At 39.5% G+C, this 18689-nt stretch overlaps 1 protein-coding gene across 6 annotated transcripts in view; it reads left to right on the top strand.

Annotated features, from left to right (window-relative positions):
- The first annotated feature begins 258 nt into the window (after positions 1–258).
- Positions 259–18689, top strand: part of GRIK2 (glutamate ionotropic receptor kainate type subunit 2) — a 545286-nt gene continuing 526855 nt past the window's right edge. For 5 of the 6 annotated variants that reach the window (XM_016124557.2, XM_016124559.2, XM_016124558.2 and 2 more), the window contains exons 1-2: positions 259–382; positions 5543–5949. In XM_016124557.2, coding sequence (XP_015980043.1) covers positions 5835–5949 — 115 coding nt within the window. In that variant the 5' untranslated portion in view covers positions 259–382; positions 5543–5834. Of the gene's footprint in view, positions 383–5217; positions 5950–18689 lie in introns of those variants that run through there. The other variant, XM_036220336.1, reaches the window with a different exon arrangement.

Raw genomic sequence — 18689 nt, forward strand, 5'->3', positions numbered from 1 at the left:
GTGTGAACTCCGGGAGGGGAGTTCATAAGGTCCAAGTCTGCGGGGGCGGGGGGCCAGAATTCTTGCACTTCTTCGCTCCTTCTGTCCAGAGGCGAGCGCTGCGCCCTCTCGGCCACGGCGGCCGGGAGCGTGCAAGGGCTGCGGGGAAAGGAGCGCGGCGCCTTTAAAGCAAAAGGCGAAGAACCCCCGCCAGGAGGCGTGTCTGTCTCTGCCACCGCCTCTGCTCCACGGTCTCCGTCTCCGCTGCCGCCGTCACTCGCGCTCGGCGCCCGCGGCTGCGCTGCTCTGTCCGGGAGCCGGGGACTTCCCGCCCGACCTTCTACGGCTGCTCCTCCCCGAGGACCACCCCTCCCCCTCTCACCCACCTTACCCCCAGCGAAAGGTAAGGACTTTCCCTGGGTGGGATCCGCTCTGGGTTGTCTCCCAAGGAGTATATTCCCCTAAGGACCGGAGGGACCGGGGGTGGGCACAGGGCATTTTCCGCCTGGAGAGGAAGAAGGCGAAGAGCAGCGCGGCGGAGCGGGTTGCGCTCCGGACGCCCGCTGGACGGATTCGCTACGAGTGGCTTTGTCCCACTCGCCTCAGCCAATTCCCGTCAAGGATGCAACTGGCTCGGTTGGCTGCAGGCGCTCGCGTTCTTCACACAAAATAATTTAATAAGTGGACATGTCAGGAAGTGGCCTCCGCTACTGGGACTCACGCGAAGCGAAGAGAGACAGATGGCTAGAAGCTGTGTGTCTGCCTGCGGGTCTGACGAACTCCCCAGTCTTCCTTCCATCCGCCCATTCTTTCATTAACCCTACTCCCTAGTTCTGTGCTGAGGAAGTACAGGTGCCAGTACTAACAGCCTCTGAAAAAACTCGGAGGGCGTCCCATTAGGGTTAAAGGGAGTAGTGTCAACAGGGTGAATCCTTAACACAAACAACTTTTAATGACTCTCATCCCCTGATATTTTTACCTTCAAGGAGTTCTTTACTAAACAACATGACTCATTTGAGGCTCCTTATAATAATTTCCATTTTAATGAGTAGGGGATACTAGAAAACTTACTACTACTATACTTTTGGTAACAGATTTCCTTCTATCATTTCTTCATCTTCATACTGTAAGTATTCTGTCATTATAAATTACCTTATGGATTAATGATTATTTTCATTTCACTAGAGATGATTGATTTATTTGAATCTTTGTAGTTTGCTGGAAGATAGGTAATAATATTTCAGTCTTGATTTGTCTAAGTTCATTACCTTATAACTTTTTATAGAGATCATTTCTTTCACCACCAAGGCAGCTTCCAGTGGCCTTAGGAACCGAATAGTAAAACAAACAAAATGAAATGCACAAGAGGAATGTGGTAGAGAAATGTCATGCCTAGAAATCTTACCTGTTTGTTTCCTTCTATTTAAACCCATTGAAGATCGCACAGGCTGAAATTTGGGGGGTTGAGGGCGGAGGTTCCAGGACATATAAATCTATTCCAATTCAATTTCTTAATTAAGATACACTTCTTTTTGGCATCTGAAAATTAATTAAAACTCTAAATGTCATTAATTATCAATGCGGCAGAATGTTGGTGGAACAGCTGATATGTGTTCAGAATCACAAGGGGTTGCATAGCATCGTATTCATAGTTAGGAAGAGTGAAGCGCAAGTATGCAACAGTGTGGTTTTAACTGATATCAACTATGACTTTATTCTCTGGCCGTGGATGAACAGGCTGTTTATTTTAGCTTAGCTGCAATACAACAGGCCACATACATGGAAGAATAGGTCAGGTGTTACTATAAGATGAGATTTCTCAAATGTCACATAACAGCAGGACTTCAGTGACAAGTCAAGTGGAATTTTATGTAAAAAATTTAAATGTAGATTTGGCATGGAAGAACCTTTGAAACACCTTTGAAATTCAGGTTGTCTCGGGATATGTGTTTGCTCTTTTTCGCAAAAGGTATACACATTGTCTTTTTAAACATTGTGCTGTAAGGATTATTACACATTTGTACATGCCCCAGCAGGTGGCAGCTAACTAGAATAAGATTCATTTTCACTGGGAGAATAGAAAAATAAAATCGCTTCTCAATAGTGCCCAAGAATAAGAGGTCATTAGTGTCAGCAAATATAAAAAATATAGTGAAAGATGAAGCTAATGGCTTTTTGTTGTTGTTGTTGGAACAAGCTTTGCATGGACAGGATATGCATTTTGTTCTTCACTAATTTATCATAGGCTTGATATCTCTTCATGTCAGGATTCTAGTGTTCCTTTTTTTTTTTTTTTTGAGGCTTACTTTTAGACACAGCTCCTCTCTATGTGTGCATATGTGTGTACATCTGCAGTTTGTCATCTCTACTTTGACCTTGGAACCCACAGAGCTTTGGCTCCTAGAAATAAAGGTTGACATATGGTTAAAATAAGAAAAAAGGCAAATGAAACCATGGAATAAGGGGTGTAAATATCACTAATACTAAACATATATGATTGCCTGATGCAGAATAGTGGTGCTTTTTTTTTTTTCTTTTGAGAATGGAGCAAATTACAAAACTGACACTTTTTTTTAAAAAGAGCTAAATATGGTCAATGAATACTATATATGATTTTATCAATCCTTTGAATACCCCAGAACTATGATGTCTGATATTGCTATTAGGGAGAAACTTGTAATAATTTCAAAATTACCTTACTATAGGTCTCTTCTAGACTACTGAATCATTCTGTTGTAGTACTGGGGAGGTAATTTTAGGATTTTTGTTGTTATTGCTTTTGTTCTGGGAGTAAGTGATGTTTAATAAGAAAGAATGCAAATTAATTTGATTACCATTGTAACAGTTGGAAATCTGGTGGTAGAGAATTCTAAAGAAGTAACTAATTGTACATTTTAGAAATGTCTTTAACCACTGGACATTGACAATACGTTATTCAGAATTCTTAATTCTTGGTGGTCTTTCAGGTATTTTTTTTGTACTGAGAAACAAGTAATTTAGTGCTCATGAGGGAACACACAGTTAATGTGAATGGCTTTTGTAGTAGTATGCCCTGGAAGGGGATGACTATTAGCACATCCTCTGTATGCCAAGCAATCCCAATATGTCACACTGAAATATACACACAACATAGTTGAAAAAATAGTCCTCTTGACAATGTGAAGAATGCCATAATTTAAATTCTGTGTAGTAGAAATATGCACACTGTCACTTCAAATGGTACATTACACATTCAATGTACTACTTCCAATGCACTGCTTCCAATGCACTACTCTAGAATAAATCGATGTCTGGAGCGCTGTCCACGGTCCTGAAGAAAGGTCGTCTCCAGAAGTTCAGTTGGACATGTGGAATTGCTGTCTGTGGTGTCGAAGCCTTTCCGATTAGTAAATGGGTATCGATGATATTTAATATGCACAAAATTAGTTCTTTGGGGATTAATTAATAGTAAAAAATTATTATAGACTTTTTCTTGTTTAATTTACTATGTAAGAACTTCACTTCATGAATCTGAAAGCTTGATCTTTCACTTTTCCAAGACCTCAGAAAAATAATTCAAAAAATAAATAGTTTAGCATGCTAGTTTTAAGTAGAGAAGTTGCAACTGTAATGTCAAATGCCATTATGTTAACAGAATACATGAACAAGGAGTTAAGGTACATTTTGTTTTCTCAGGTTCCATTAAATTCCAACTATATTGAAGAATCACAGTATTTTGATTAGTCACAACAGAACATACTATTTTCAGGTAGTAGATATAAATTATATTGACAGATGGGAAAAAAGGACATTTACTCTTGCCCTGGCAGTCATTATTATCTCTACTAGGATTAAAAAGGAAAAAGAATAGGATAGAATAAATGAGACAGCAAATACAAGACAGAACATGTTGGGCTGTACATATTTTACAAAAGACATTTTAAACACGGACTGAAGGAGTCGCTAGATACCCTTGGTTTCAGCACAAGGTGTTCCTTTTCAAGTGCTCAAATAGTCAAATTATTTGATTGAATTGCCTGCTACACTGCAGAACTAGCCATTCATTATACTTATTTTTGACATTGCAGTTATGCTTCTATCTTTTTTTAAAAAAAAAATCAATGCCCACTTAACACCTTTGTAAAATATAGGTTTATTTTCAAATAAGCATTTAAAAAATCTTAAAAATATATATAGATTGAAGTAATTGTTATGATAGAATGAAAACATTACATTGTTTTCTTGCTATGTGGAGGAAATAGTAGCCACGTCACTCCTTATTTTAAAATTAGGTATTCTTCAAATAAGACATGATTTTTTATTTTTTAATAAGGTTTAACCCATGCCCCCTCTGTTAGTTGATTATGAAAAAGAGATCAATTTTAAGATACAGATTCAGCAGTTTGCCTTTTGTACTGCTTGGTCACTTAAAAATGTTAATATACAGCAATGTATTTCTTACTATCCATCTTGATTTTATTTACTAATGTAAAATACTAGGATTGGATCCTTTATCTATATGCCTGGAGGAAAGCAATTTCAACAACAAATGTATGTGTGCGTGTATGTATGTATGTATGTGTATATATATATGTATATATATTTGTATTTTTTTCTTTGAATAATTTACTAGTTGTGAAATCCAAGACAGTCACTGCCTGGGGACTGTAAATATTCTGACTTGAACACTAGAAAATGATAAGGCATTTTAAGATGAAACTGACAATGTTGCTTAAGCTATGATCCCATGTTCTACCTCTTAAAGAAAGACATATGAAAAAAAAAAAAAACAGAAGAATTTGGGCATAAGTAATTGAAAGCTTTAGAGTTTGCTGCACCAATTCAAACATCATTGTCTTTTTATGTATGTACAATTATTTTAGGTGAGCTAAATGGGTGGGAAGATATTCTTTTATTTTAGTTCAACATTTTTTTCTCCTAAAGGAACACTTGAAGAAATCTATTTTTATTCCTGGATAGTAATCAAGGAATGTCCCACTCAAGTTTTAAATGACTATCTTCTCCTCTCCAATTGCACTCCAATCTATATTCATTCCTGGAAAAATATAAAAAGTATAACTAAGACCTTTTTTTAACCTAAACACAAGTTCTATTTGCAGTAAATTTCTTCATCTTAGAGCACTTCCTTTTTTACGACTCCTTGGCAAAGTCACTTTGACTTAGATTGTCATTTACTAAAATTCATCAGTTGATTGTAAGAAGTCCGTTTGTATATACCAATCACCGTCTTGGCAAAGAGTTTTATTGAAAATAAAAGCACTTTCCCCAAGTAAATACATCTGACTTCTTTCTTACAACTCAAGGCAAGCGATCAGATCGGTTGCATAATAGATATTGGGAAGCTCACTGGCAGGGAGCCTTAAGAGGCAAGCAGCTATCTCAATTTTTCTCACTTAATCTTGGCTTCACGTCAGAAGCTGTGCAGCAGTGCAGTAGAATAGGGCCTGGCAAAACCTTTGCGAGCAAAGCGCCTTTTGTGCTGTGACTGTGGCTTGCTACCGACACTTCGGCCGTTTGCAAGGCTGGATTTCCTATTGATTTTCCTGCTCTTTTGCTTCCCCAGGCTCGCGCCGCCGGACATTGTGGGTGTGCATGCTGGATTTCTCCCGGATGCTCCCCGACTAACATGGATGTCCCACCATCCCTTGCAGTGGAAGGTTGCTCCTTGGCGCAGTGAGCGAAGAACATGCAGCGATTGCTAATGGGTTTGGGAAGCGGAGACTCCTTCCTCTCTCTGTGACCATGCCGTGATCGTGCCTGCGGCCACCACTCCACACATCCTCATTCCTACCCGAACCGGGAGCCTAACGCTAGATCCGGGAAGTGGGTGCCGCGCGTGTGGGCACAGAAACACCATGAAGATTATTTCCCTGATTCTAAGTAATCCAGTCTTCAGACGCACCATTAAACTCCTGCTCTGCTTACTGTGGATTGGATATTCTCAAGGAACCACGCATGTATTAAGATTTGGTAAGATTCCCCATCTCTCTCCATCGCCTTGTATCTGGCTCCCAGTTAGCCGATGTAAACAGGCGGGCTCGCGCTGTCGTAAGGGTGGGCTCAATGCATCCTGACCTGTTCTCTGCTACGTCGCCTCCCAGGGTTTTAAAGAACCCCCTTCTACCTTATATTTCATTTCTTTCTTTCTTTTTTTTCTTTAAAAAAATTTTAGCCGCGGGAGGATGAAATGAGTGCCAGTGGTCGCTGCATTACCTCCCCATAGTAGCCTCCCATATAGCTGCTGGTGACGCTGAGGGAACTGCACCGCCTTGGTGCCGGTCTCCCCGGGAGCCTCCCGGCCTTGGCGGGCAGCGAGGTCCACACGAACAAGGGCGCTGGGGCTACGCGCCTTTCAGCTTGTAGGGCTGAGGAGTTAATACCTACTAACTCTTTGGCGAGTTGACGTCGGCGCACTTCCGCCTGGGACCCTGAAAGGTCCGCAAGTGAAAGGCGCTAACCCTTTGATTTATTTTGTCATTACACCTTTCGGTTAATTTCACCGCTTTTCTGGTCGCTGGCGCTATACAGAGACAGGAAGCTTTTAACAATATTGTTGTAAGGGTGAAGGCTCTACTTAAGCAAGGGGAGGCTGCTGCTTAGTTGAAGTGAAGTAGCATCCTAAGAAAGGGTTTTTATTTGTTTTAAACTTCTGAGTCCTCCTCTCACAGCTTTCTCGTTTCCCGTCCTAGACTAATGAATGATTAACAGCCTTGATTGGGGAGGAGGGTGGTTGTGTATGGGAGTCAAAGTCTGCATCTTTATTTCATTGTGGCATGACAAAAGCAATATATTAGGGGAAACTATTGCTTTCCTAAGGAATCAGGGTTTCTTTAGAACCAGAAGGAAAATCTAAATGTGGGACTGTAGCGGAAACACTGGTCTGAAGGTCTTCTTGGAGGAAATGAAGCGTGGGCAATGCTCAGTCTCTCTTAATGGCCAATGGAGTTTTAGTAGGAGCAGAACTAGTCAGGGAAAGTTCCCTTAAGTAGATAAGAATGAGAGAGAAGAATGCCAAGCTGGTAAATGCTTCCACTGTGGGCTCCTCCTTTGACAGTTCAAGTGGATTTAGACCAAAGAGTGCAGGAAACTGTGTAATCCTGAGTATGTGTCTTTGAGATAAAAGCAGATACATTAAGTCACTCAGTCAAATTTAAATTGAAGAGTAATTGCCTGCATTTCCTATTATGTCAATAGCTTCTTTCCTTTGCCCCATGTGCTTTTTCTAGGATGATAAAATTTTTCATCTTTCCCAGGTTTTGTGGAACCAGGGTTAGGAATGCTTTTCACATATTAAGAAAAGGGACCTTACCTTCCTAACACAGACACACATGGAGTCCAGAAAGCTGTAATGACAAAAAAAAAAAAAAAAAAAAAAAGACGATGGGTTATAACTGGATTCCTACTGTAGTTTTCCTGCTTTCTTCATGCCTTTAGATGGTACTTAAGCACGTTGCTCTTAGCAACAGGCGTCCACAGGAATGCTTATTTCTTTGGATCAGATTAAACAGATCTCTATATCAGTGAAAATGTGTGTGTTCAGCTGTACTGCTTCAATAGTGGTAAGTGCCACAGTATGGTCGTTTTGCCCAGTATTTCGGGTAGTGCAACCTTACTATTTGGAATAGTGAGGTATCTTCTGAAGTATGTTTGTGAATGAGTGTGTCTTAATGTGTTTGCAGACTGGGTGGGGAAAAAAAAAGCCTGAGAGCTGGAAAACTGCAACCAATATTCTAAAGATTTAATTATTGCTGCTCTGGTCTTGCAGCACAATATTTGCTGAATCATTAGATTGTTACATTCGCTGATCATTTCATATCTTCATATTAAAAATCTTGGCAACTGTAGCGGAGTGTGTAGCAGCTTTCCAAAAGAGCTGACACACACACACACACACACACACACACACACACACACACACACAAATACATTTTCTTAGACCAAGCCTCATTAAGAATCCCCTTAAGAAATAGAAGAGTAGGTAAAGAATTTCTCTCTTGATGCCTTAATACCCTAAACCATCAGCCCAGTTTCTAAATAACCTGTTATTTTTTTTTCTATTAACTTCAAATATCTTCCACGTAGAGGTCCATTTTCTCTGATTTCTGTCCTGAGTTGTGGGGAAGGACTGTGTACATTGTAATCATTGGGACATATCCTTGTTGGGGCTATTTTGATGTAATAATGTGAGTTTTATTTTCTTGGGAAAACATGTTTTGGGTGGAGTGTATGGTTGGCTGAGAGCTTATAAACCACTTTTGAGAAAGGTTATTTTCTTAGACTGAAAGGGTGAATCAGAGCCTCATCCGTGGCCCCATGTCTTGAAAGGTAAAGGGGTTGGAGTTGCTGGTGGAGCGGCTGCCCTGGGCGGCCAGCCCGGTGTGGGTGAGACCCACTACCTATTCTGAGGAGGTGGCGTCCAGCCCCTTCTTCCACCTCCCCCCAGGGAACTAGGAGTGGCTAGCAGCTGCCAGGCGCCTGGCGCCGCCAAGGCGGCACCATGGCAACCCTGGAGCCCCGGAGGCGCTTGCCCCAGCCCCTCTTACTATAGGTGGTAGAAATCACCCTCATGAGCTCTATGCTGTCCTTACCCCTGTTCCCACTCCCTAAGTCCCCTGTCACTGTTTTTGGATCAGCCCTCCCGCAGAATATGACCCTTGCCAAGTTCCTTGCCACCTACTCCTGTCTTCTGGGTGCGGAGTCTCTCTCTCTCTCTCTCTCTCTCTCTCTCTCTCTCTCTCTCTCTCTCTCTCTCTCTCTCTCTCTCTCTCTTTCTCTCTTTCTCTCTCTCACTCACACACACACACACACACACACACGCAGTCAAATGTGCTCTCGCGAAGCAAGTCCGATATTTAGCACAATGACTCCTTTCTGGTGCCCGAGAAAACTTCCTGCAGTCGTGCCCAGAAACGCCTATTCCTAGGCGCAACTCCCTTCCTTGTCCCACCGCTCTGGCCCGCGCGCCGGGCTGCATTCCCCAGCTTGCTCCTGAGCTGCTGCTTGGCAAACATCTCCCAGAGAAGGTCTCCCCAGCGCCAACTCCAGGGCGCTTTCCTGAGCTTTAAGGCAGCTTAGAGGCAGAGGAGGTAATGACCTGAGGGTCAGCCCAGGATCAGCTCCTCTCCTTGCTAGGGGGCGGGCGGGCGCCTTGCCTTGGGTCGTGGACATTTCCCCCGGCTTCATCCAGCTTGACTTCTCTATGGCGACCACTCAGCGGACAAGATGTCAGGGAATAGGGTAAATCTTGGACAGTTAGTTCCCCCGCTGCGGATCAGGTCAGATGTTCGGCCTGCTTTTGCAGGCGCAGAAACAGGGTCCCCCTTAGCTTGGCCTCGCTCCAGCGCTCCGGCTTTAGGGCTCTAGTGCCCGCGCTATGTAAATGAGGCACCTTTGTTTCTCCGCAGCTGCGTCCTGGCCTTGCAGCCGCTAGAGAGGGCGCAGGCGGCATCCTTCCATACTCAGGGGGGCGTGGTACCAATTCCACGGCCTCCCCGCTGAACCGTGGCTCAGCAGTACTTGAACATTTCTTTTGTTTCTTTAGTCGCCCTTCTTTTCCGGGTCTGCTCGACCTCTGGTCCTGGGAAAGCTTGGGGAGTAGAAGCCGGCTCCAGATGGGGCTCAGGGCCGGGCTAGCAGTCCCTCTCGGAGTTTGGGGGCTTTGGCATCTTCACGGAATCAATCCTCAAGCCACCACTTGTTTCTCATCTTCAATGTAAAGTTTTTCAAGTTCTTGTCGGAATTAGCATTAAGAACGCCAGGAGCAAAGATAGTAACACAAACTTTCTCGCAAACTCCTCAGCAGCTTCTCCAAGATAGTCCTTTCTGAGAATCTGGGCATGTGGTAGGCCACTTCTTCCTTTCAGATATTTCGACCTAGCTTTTCTCTTAAGCATGCTAGTAAAAGCCTTTATTAAAAGATTTCCCCCGGGAAGCCTCCCCTCCCCACCTTGCCCCCGCCGAGATTTCCTTGGCACCAAGCACTGGCCACAGGTCTATTGCACAGCGTATAGGTAGCCACCTGGCTCTGCAGATGCTGAAGGTAAAGGAAACCAGCTCAAGGACAGCCCAAATAATTGAAACCTACAGCCTGAGAGGGAATGGAAAGGGTTCCTATAGAAATCCCCCTATTTGCTGGACGTCCCACGTGCTCCCAGATATAATAATTAGTAGCACATGTACTACAACGACGAGGAGTGTGGGTGAATTGGTAGAGCTTAGAAGCCATCACTCTCAACAAGTTTTTTGAAATGATTTTTCTTCCTTTGAGAGGTGAGTTGGGCGGGAGGAAGGAGTGGCCTTACATCTGGAATCAGGAAAACTGGCTCTTGGGAGGCCGGGATGGGGTAGTAATAGCTGCTACTGTCTGGAACAGATAAAGCCCGAACATCTGTTCAGTTGAGCTCTGGAAAGCAGGGGAGAGAAGTCTTTCCAAGAATTGCCGACACACGGCCACAACAATAATAATAATAAAAAATCTATTTTTCACATACGTTCTCACTTATTCTTAAAGCTTCACAGAATAACTCTGATGTGATCCATCAACAGAGGCACACTCATTTCAGAAAACGACTTTGAAAAATGATCTTCTTGTCCTCTAGAAATAGCTCTCCTTCTCCACCCAGACACATGGAACTCAACACATTTTCTGCCTTTGTGAAGTTGTCTTTCAGCAGTGAACATGGTTTTATATGTCAGTAGACATTTCTTCACAGATGCTTTTTGCTTTTTAGTTTAATTCAAGTGATCATTGCAGTGTGTTCATTTCCTGAATTCTCAAATGACACTGTTTCAACATTTACTCATTACAGGGAAGTTAATGTGAATTACTCCCACACAATGGAGGAACATACCATGGACCAAACATGGGATGTGTCAATGATTATCAGAGCCTTTTCAAGTCTATTTACCATTAATTAAAGTGTGGTGTGTAGTGATGATGACATAATCTTTTTTTCTTTTGATTAACAAAATTTCTTTTGGAGAAAATGTTTTGCTCTTTTGTGGTAGAAATTCGGGTGAGAGGAATGAATTTTCTCCTGTTCTTAGCTCCAAATACATTTATTCCTTAGGAAATGTTAATGTCCATTTTTGCACACTAAATAGAATGGAGTTTCAACTGTGCTATACTACTGCATCCATAATACTTGAGATTTGTGGGAGAGCCTAGATTTTTCTCAGTAGGATGGTCTGATGTATTGAAATGGAATTGTTGATTGTTTTGCATTTGGATGGTGAAGCTTTCTCTCCTACAGGCTTTCAATTTGTAGTCCAGTTTTCAAGATACTAGATGTGCTTCAAATGAATCTTAAACCCTAAATCTTAACATGAAAGGTAAGGTCAAAAGCTCCTGAAAGGGAAGGAAGTAGGTGCACATCATCATCATCGACTGGTCTAGATTAAACACTGAAGGGGAAGATTTCAATCTGATAACGTCATAGGGCTTCCTGTTTTTCTTTGCTGCTTCTGCTGACAATTTTGTAAGGTAATTAAATTGGCTGATTGAAGTCACGCTGGTCATAGGGTGATAAAGACCATTTGGATTTAATGGAATTTAAAACAACAGAGCACTGAACACAACTCTTACTGAACAAGAATTTTAATGGCCCATTCTGGGTACCGACTAAATAGAATGCCCTTAACAAGTTTAATCGAAAGGGCAAGGCAGATTTGCACTATGGTCAAAGATTGAGGAATTAAAATTATCCCTTTAAAAGACTTGTTAATGCATTATCAAGATTTAATGTAGGTTTAATAAGCTTTCTTTAGACCTTTATCATATACTGTGAACCTAGGTTTAGGACCAAGTTTCGATAAGCAAATAATTTTAAGAGTTTATATGTCTGTTTTATTTCAAAAACAAAAGACATTTAAAGTTAAGAGTATATAGAGTGTTGAGGGGAAGTACTTATAACAAATCCTTTTCCATAACTAAAAATAACATATTTGACTTTTAAAGTGTCATTATGGGTATTTTTTTTTTCTTATAAACACAGCTTGTCTGTAGTACAGAAACTGTGGAGATGATATAGAAATGATCTCTTTCTACAGTTTCAAGAGTCATAGTTATTTGGTCTGTTTTATGTTGTCTTTTAATCCTGTCCTTCCTTTTTTTTTTTTACTACAACTTTGCATCCAGGTTACCATACTTTAATACATTCAGGTTCCTTCTGCCCTCAGAAAAAGGGCAGTTCCTTGCTATATTGGAAACTCCAAAGGAGAGTTAGTGCCAAGGTAAAAGTCAAGCCTCAGTCTTTCATAAAATTGTTCCCCTGTTTTTTGTCTTGTGAAATTGTCTACTCATAGCTGTCAGTTCCTTTGACTATTCCAGAAAAAGCCGGAAGCCACATTTTCATATAAAAATCTCCTAAATTTTAGTTGTAAATAGTTTTTAAAATTATTTTAAAAATTCTGAGTTGACCAAACCAAAAGTACTCAGTTAGGTGGGATGTGGTCCCAAAGTCAGTTTTAACCCTCTGGCCCCCACCCACATTCCACAGGTTCTCTAAGAAACACAAGCTTTTCTCTTCATTGATCCCCAAATAAGTAAGGGTTATTTGTCTCTTGTCTCACAACTTTAAGGCCAAACATTTTATATTGCTGTATTTTCAAAGGGGAAAAAAATGAGCTAATCTGATAAAACTAATGTGAGTGGGAAGTTAGAGAAGACTTTCAAAATCTTGCTGTAGAGTTTTTTATTTTTCATTTTATATTTAGGCTTTGAGATTCTTCTCCATTTATAGCAGCATTCAAATATGGCACTTGCCTACAGATTGATTTAAATCCTTAATTTCCTTAGCTAAAAACTAAGTATTCTTTTCTGGGTTTAGTAGAGAGCCAGGTCACTAGATAGCAGAGCTATGTGTGAAGATCTGAAAATGTCCGAGGAGGTCGTGGCCTTCAGATATTTTCCCCAGCGATACGTGTAATTCTGTCTTTCTTTATAGTTAAGGATTTGCCCTCTCCCATGGCCTTGTTTTAAGGCAAGTACATAGTGGAAGGGAGAGCACATAGTCCCCAGACTGTAAAGTTAGGATGAGTTTATTAGATCAATCGATTCTGTCTGTAACAGAGATGCTCAGATACAAAAAAGAATGCCAGGTGCCTAAGGGAGTGCCAAATGATTAACACTGATGTGAAGGAGAGGCTGAGAAAAAGAGAGAAGTCAAATGCCATTTGATATATGCAGTCTTTTCCAGATTTACTGCCAGACATCTTGATGCTTTGTAAATTGATCATTTGACTTGTATTAGTCCAAATCTTTGGGTATAAATGATTATCTTAATAAGATGTCAATGATATTCTTACAGTGACATATCTCTTCCCAATCAAAAGGATCTTTAAATGCTTTTCAAGCTACTTTTCCATCATTGATCTTAAAGCAAGTATTTGGAAGGTGCCTCTAATTCCCACATCTGTCTCCAGCTCCATCTCACTCTGAGTCCTTCACCTTTCACAATGGGAACGTTGCTCAATTAAAATCCAACAAGCAAAGCAAAAAATAACAAAATGTTCTGCTTTAGCATTTGATCTATTTTGTGTTGTCTTTTTAATTCTGCCCTTCTTTTTGTCAACTGAAGTTTCTGTATTCTGTACATATTATCATAGCCTTCAGTGCATTCAGGCCCCTTCTTGGGCAGAAGAAATGAAATAAAAACTCTCTCTACATGAAGGAAAACTATAGAATCCTATAATATCTGAGACAAATGGGGCTTTAGAGATCATCAAGTCTGGTATCCTGAGTTAGCCAAGGGCAGTTAAATAACTTTTTCTGGTCATTGCTAGTTAGTGTCAGATTTTGGACCAAAACATGTATCTCCTGGCTGCCAGTCTAGTGATGTTTTTCAGTGAATGATGCTATTTTTGCTAGTGTGGCCTCTGACTCTCTGTGCTTTCAATTTTAGGAAGAACCACTGGTTCTGGTAACTCTCTTAGATGTTTACCTACTTTGTTTCCTCCACCTTTTCTTTCACAGAACATTATCTCATAGAGTATTCCTTTTCTGTCTTTTTTTTTCTCCCCTTTCTTTAGCTCTCTCCATTCTCCTCTCCCATGACTACCAATGTCTTCTTTTCCCCTGTGTCCAAAGCTTTGACCATATCCATTTATTCAGCAAATAGTAATTGAGTACATGTTATGTGTCAGGCAAATAGAATTCTAAGATTCAGCTTCTGACCTTAAGGAGTTTGTAATCCAGTCCAAGGAAAAGGACTCTGTGCGTGTGTGTGTGTGTGTGTGTGTGTGTGTGTGTGTGTACCAATTGAGTGCTGCAGAGAATATATACAATAGTTGTTTAAAGATTATTGTGGGCTTGAATTTTATAGGAGAGTTGAAATTTTGCCTGGGACCTGTAAAAAAATTGTGTGATAGGGAAAGGGAGGGGGAATATATCACTGGAGGAAGAAAAGGAATTTAGGCAGAAATTAAGAAGTTGAGGTTTGAGACAAAGGAATAGATCAGCCCTAATAGAGGATGGAAAGGCTTTGCTTTTTCAGAACTTTAGTATTAGGTTATTGGATTTGGATTCCTGTCTATAACCCCTGGAAAGCCATCAAAGGTAAAAGGCTGAGCTCGACTTCATCTTCAATAAGCAATCAAGTGGTTTCTCAGTCTGCTGCTTGCATTTTATGAAAAATAAGTAGATCTTCTTTCTCTGTCTACTGAAATGAAAGCAAAGGACCCATCTTTGTCCTTGATCACTGAAGCCTTTAACAAGTTCTTGGTCCGGGATCACAGATACTTCTTAAGCAAAATTCTGAAAAGAAATAAAGGAATGTCTTTTTAACATTTGGCCAGGTGAAACTATTGAGCAGGGAAAAATTTCCAGTTAACCCAAAGGAAAAATAAATTGGAGGACAATTTAAAACTGCAGTTAACTCCTTTAAGGGATAGAATAAATTGTCTTCAAGGCATTCTCAGTGTTTTATGTTTAATTCCAAAAGATCTCCATTACCTAAAATGTTATATATTGAAAATTATATATAATATATAATAAAATTATTTAAAATAAGAATTAAAGATTAATTAAAAACAATTTTATTAGAATGGATTCATTGTTAGTTATATTTTTTAGGTCTTCATAAACTCAAGACCCCAGCCCCTAGATATAGTTGAGTTAGCATTTTACTCTGACATTGTCATCTAATAGCTATAAATTAAGGAAAATAATTAAATCTCTATGAGACTTGACTTCCATTTCTGTAGAATGGGTATTACTTGCTGTCTGTTTAACTCCCAAGGATAATGTTGGGTTTAATAGGAAAATGTATAAAACTCTGGGATTATTGTCAGAAAAGAATTTTTAAGATGGGCAGCGTAATTGTTTATTTACTGTGTGTGTATGTGTGGAGCAAAGTAAAATTTGCTATCACTCATGCACATTTCATTCAACTTCTTAAACTGTGCATAAACATTTTTAAAATTTCCTTTTAAAAATTATTCTTAAGTAGTCTTCCTTGGAATAACCCCCTGAAGCAATTGTAAATATGTTGAAAAGGACTTAGTGACGAAACAGATTTTCTTCTAAGTTGGTAGTTTTATACAAGAGCAAGTCCATAGTTTTCTTTTCTTCTTTAAACATCAGGAATTTAATTGGCATTATAAGATATCTAGAATATAAATAGGAAACATCACAACCAAAAGCAAAAATAATGAGCAAAGAAATCATGCTAAGTCCTGTGGTTAAGATTTTTCACCTTTTCAGAACTGTATAGTTTTCTAATTTATGTTCACATACATTTTTGGAAAAGGTGTGCCTGATTTCACATATACTTCACTCTTCATCCATCTGCTTATAATGAACTTTTAGCTATTATTCAAGTTTGGTAGACACACAGGTGACTGTGTCGATTTGGGAAAGTTTCACAAACATTCATATTTGCTACAGTTGTTTGGGGGTAGACAAGAGGGACTTGGACTTTTCTATGGTTACATCAGCATCTTTATCAAGGATCTTTCTTAAGAGCCTTCTGGGACTTATTATTCATAACAGATTTTGGTGTCACCCCTATACCACTAAACTCATGATTCTTCTCTAAGGTTCCTCTAACTTACCTTTGACTCTTCCCCTCACCCCCCCCCCCCAATCTAATTCAGTGTTGGGGGTATCAGCATAGAAGTGGGTAGGGAGAGATGAAGACTCCCACCCATACCACCAGTGGTACCACGTTAGAGAACCTATGAGATCATTTGAAAGTGTATTCAACTTATAATACTCTTTTATAGATGGAATTTTTTTTTTTAAGTTTTCAAAACTTCAGAATATGATGTTTGTTAGGACAATTTCCTCCATGTTGAGGATAATGAGATTTTGAATCAGTGATTCTCAACTGTCAGGAGTGGGATGAAGGAGAGACAGTCTCAAGAGTTTTATAATAATCTAAAGGAAAAATGGACTAAGTGCAAGTTAAAATTACTTCCTGTTTCAAGTCTGGTTTTTGTTTTTCTTGAAGCAGTTCTGCATTTTGGTAGAAATGATGGAGTATGTGAATATATAGCAGAGTTCCTGCTTCCAATGGATGAAAGTCAGAGCAGTATTCCACTCAGTCATTTTTCCCTGAGAATTCTGAGTCGATTCCTCAGAAAACCTTCTTGGAAATTGGGGGTGATATTCCAACCTCTCATCCTCAGCTTGTCCTCTAAGATGCATTTCTCTTCATTTTGTTGCCTCAACTATCCTTTAAAATCTAGTTCAAGTTTTGCCTTCTATTAAAGGTATATTTTAGGTAGAGATTCTGTAGGATAAATTCAAGCATTGGCAAGAAAATTCGATCAGATTAATGGCTCCCAAACCTTGTTTCACATCGGAATGTAAGGAGCTTTAAATAATTTAAATTCCTGGTCCCCAAACCTGGAGATTCTATGCTTTAAGATACTTTATTTTTTACAATGGCATAGTTTCACAACTACATAGTAGCACCTTTACTTTTTAAGAAAACTTCTAAGTAATGTACTTAAAAGAAACAGAACACAACTCCCAGGCAGATTGAGACTCAATCACTGAGCTCGATAATCTTAACAAGTTTTTTACCTCAAATCTTTATAGTTCCTCTGTTTATAACGAGCATGTACATTAGCTTTCTGGATTGCCAATTGATATTCACCACTAGGCAATGTAAAACAATGGATGAATTTTGAGATAAGGGTTGTGGCTTTGATATTTTATCATTCCTCACAGAACACACACAACGTTGGGCTTTCAGCATACCACTTGAAGGGCTGACTGATTCTTTAAAACCTAAGCATTTAGAATATTCATACTTACATAACCAACCCGATGGCCCAAAGAGATCTTAAGCAGGTGTTGTTTTACAAATAATGTCTAAGATGATATATAGTTGTGGGATCTTTTCTTCTCAACCTCTGACTAAAGATGCCCCTAATAGATCATTTTGAAATTTTGTTTTCCCAAAACCTATCAGAAACAAATTCCAGCAGATATCTGCTCTAATTGAGAAGACCTCTCAACTCAGTTGCTTTGAATACATGTAAATGGCCCAGAATATAGATGAAAAGAAAAGTCCAGCCTAGGTGGTGTTCATTAGAAACCTCTGGGACAATACCGTGACCATTCCCCACCCTTAGCCCCATTGCTCTGATTATACTCTCTGGGTTTTGTTAGGTCACGGTGTCAAGAGTTGAAATCCAGATACTACCTTTGGAATGAAACCAGAATGCTCTTATGCATTTGTTTCAGGTGGACATTGATAATAGTTACATGTACTGCTTTAGTATTAAAACTGATTATATCTTTATTTGTCCAAATTATTAGTAACCGTTTTCAATATTTATTGCCTACTGGGTAAAACATCAGTTTATTAAGTATATCTCTATAATTTAACTTGCCACCTAGGAGATTTCATACACAATTATGTATAGGAAACACTTTATTGATGGTACAATTTAAAAGTAGCACACTTATAGATTGATTAGAGATTCTAATGTTTTAAGAGCATAACCATAAGCTAATGATAATTTTAAGAGAAATATTGAATAAATTAATTGAGTTAACTTTACTATTCCTCAGAAGTTTTAAAATTTTTAAAAAAATTTTTATTAAGAATTATTGGGGTGACATTAACAAAATTAAATAAGGTTCAAGTGTATCTTTCCACAATAAGTCATATATATATATGACATATATATATGATATATATATGACTTATATATATGATATATAAAATATACATTGCATTGTGTGTTATATATATATATAAAATATACATTGCATTGTGTGTTCACCACCCAGAATTAAATTTTCTTCCTCTGGTAACCACTAATCCACTGTCTGTGTCCATGAGTCTCTGTTTTTGTCATGTTTGTTTCTTGCTTTCAGTTTTATATCCCACACTGGAGTGATATCATGTGGTTTTAAAGTTTTTCTGTCTAATTTATTTTGCTTAGCAAGATTATCTCAAGATCCATCTATGTTGCCATAAGTGGCAGTATTTCATCCTTTCTTATGGCTGAGTAATATTCCATTGTATATATGCATCATATCTTCTTTGTTCAATCATCTATCATAGGACACTTCGGCTGCTTCCATGTCTTGGCCACCATGAATAATGCTACTATGAACATGGGAGTGCACATATCTTTGCGGATAAATGTTTTCAGGTTTTTTTGGGGGGTAAATACCCGGAAGAGGGATTGCTGGGTCATATGGTAATTTAATACTTAGTTTTTTGAGAAACCTCCATGCTGTTTTCCACAGT

Source organism: Rousettus aegyptiacus, unplaced genomic scaffold (assembly GCF_014176215.1).
Source record: "Rousettus aegyptiacus isolate mRouAeg1 unplaced genomic scaffold, mRouAeg1.p scaffold_m13_p_1, whole genome shotgun sequence".
Classification (NCBI taxonomy): Eukaryota; Metazoa; Chordata; class Mammalia; order Chiroptera; family Pteropodidae; genus Rousettus; species Rousettus aegyptiacus.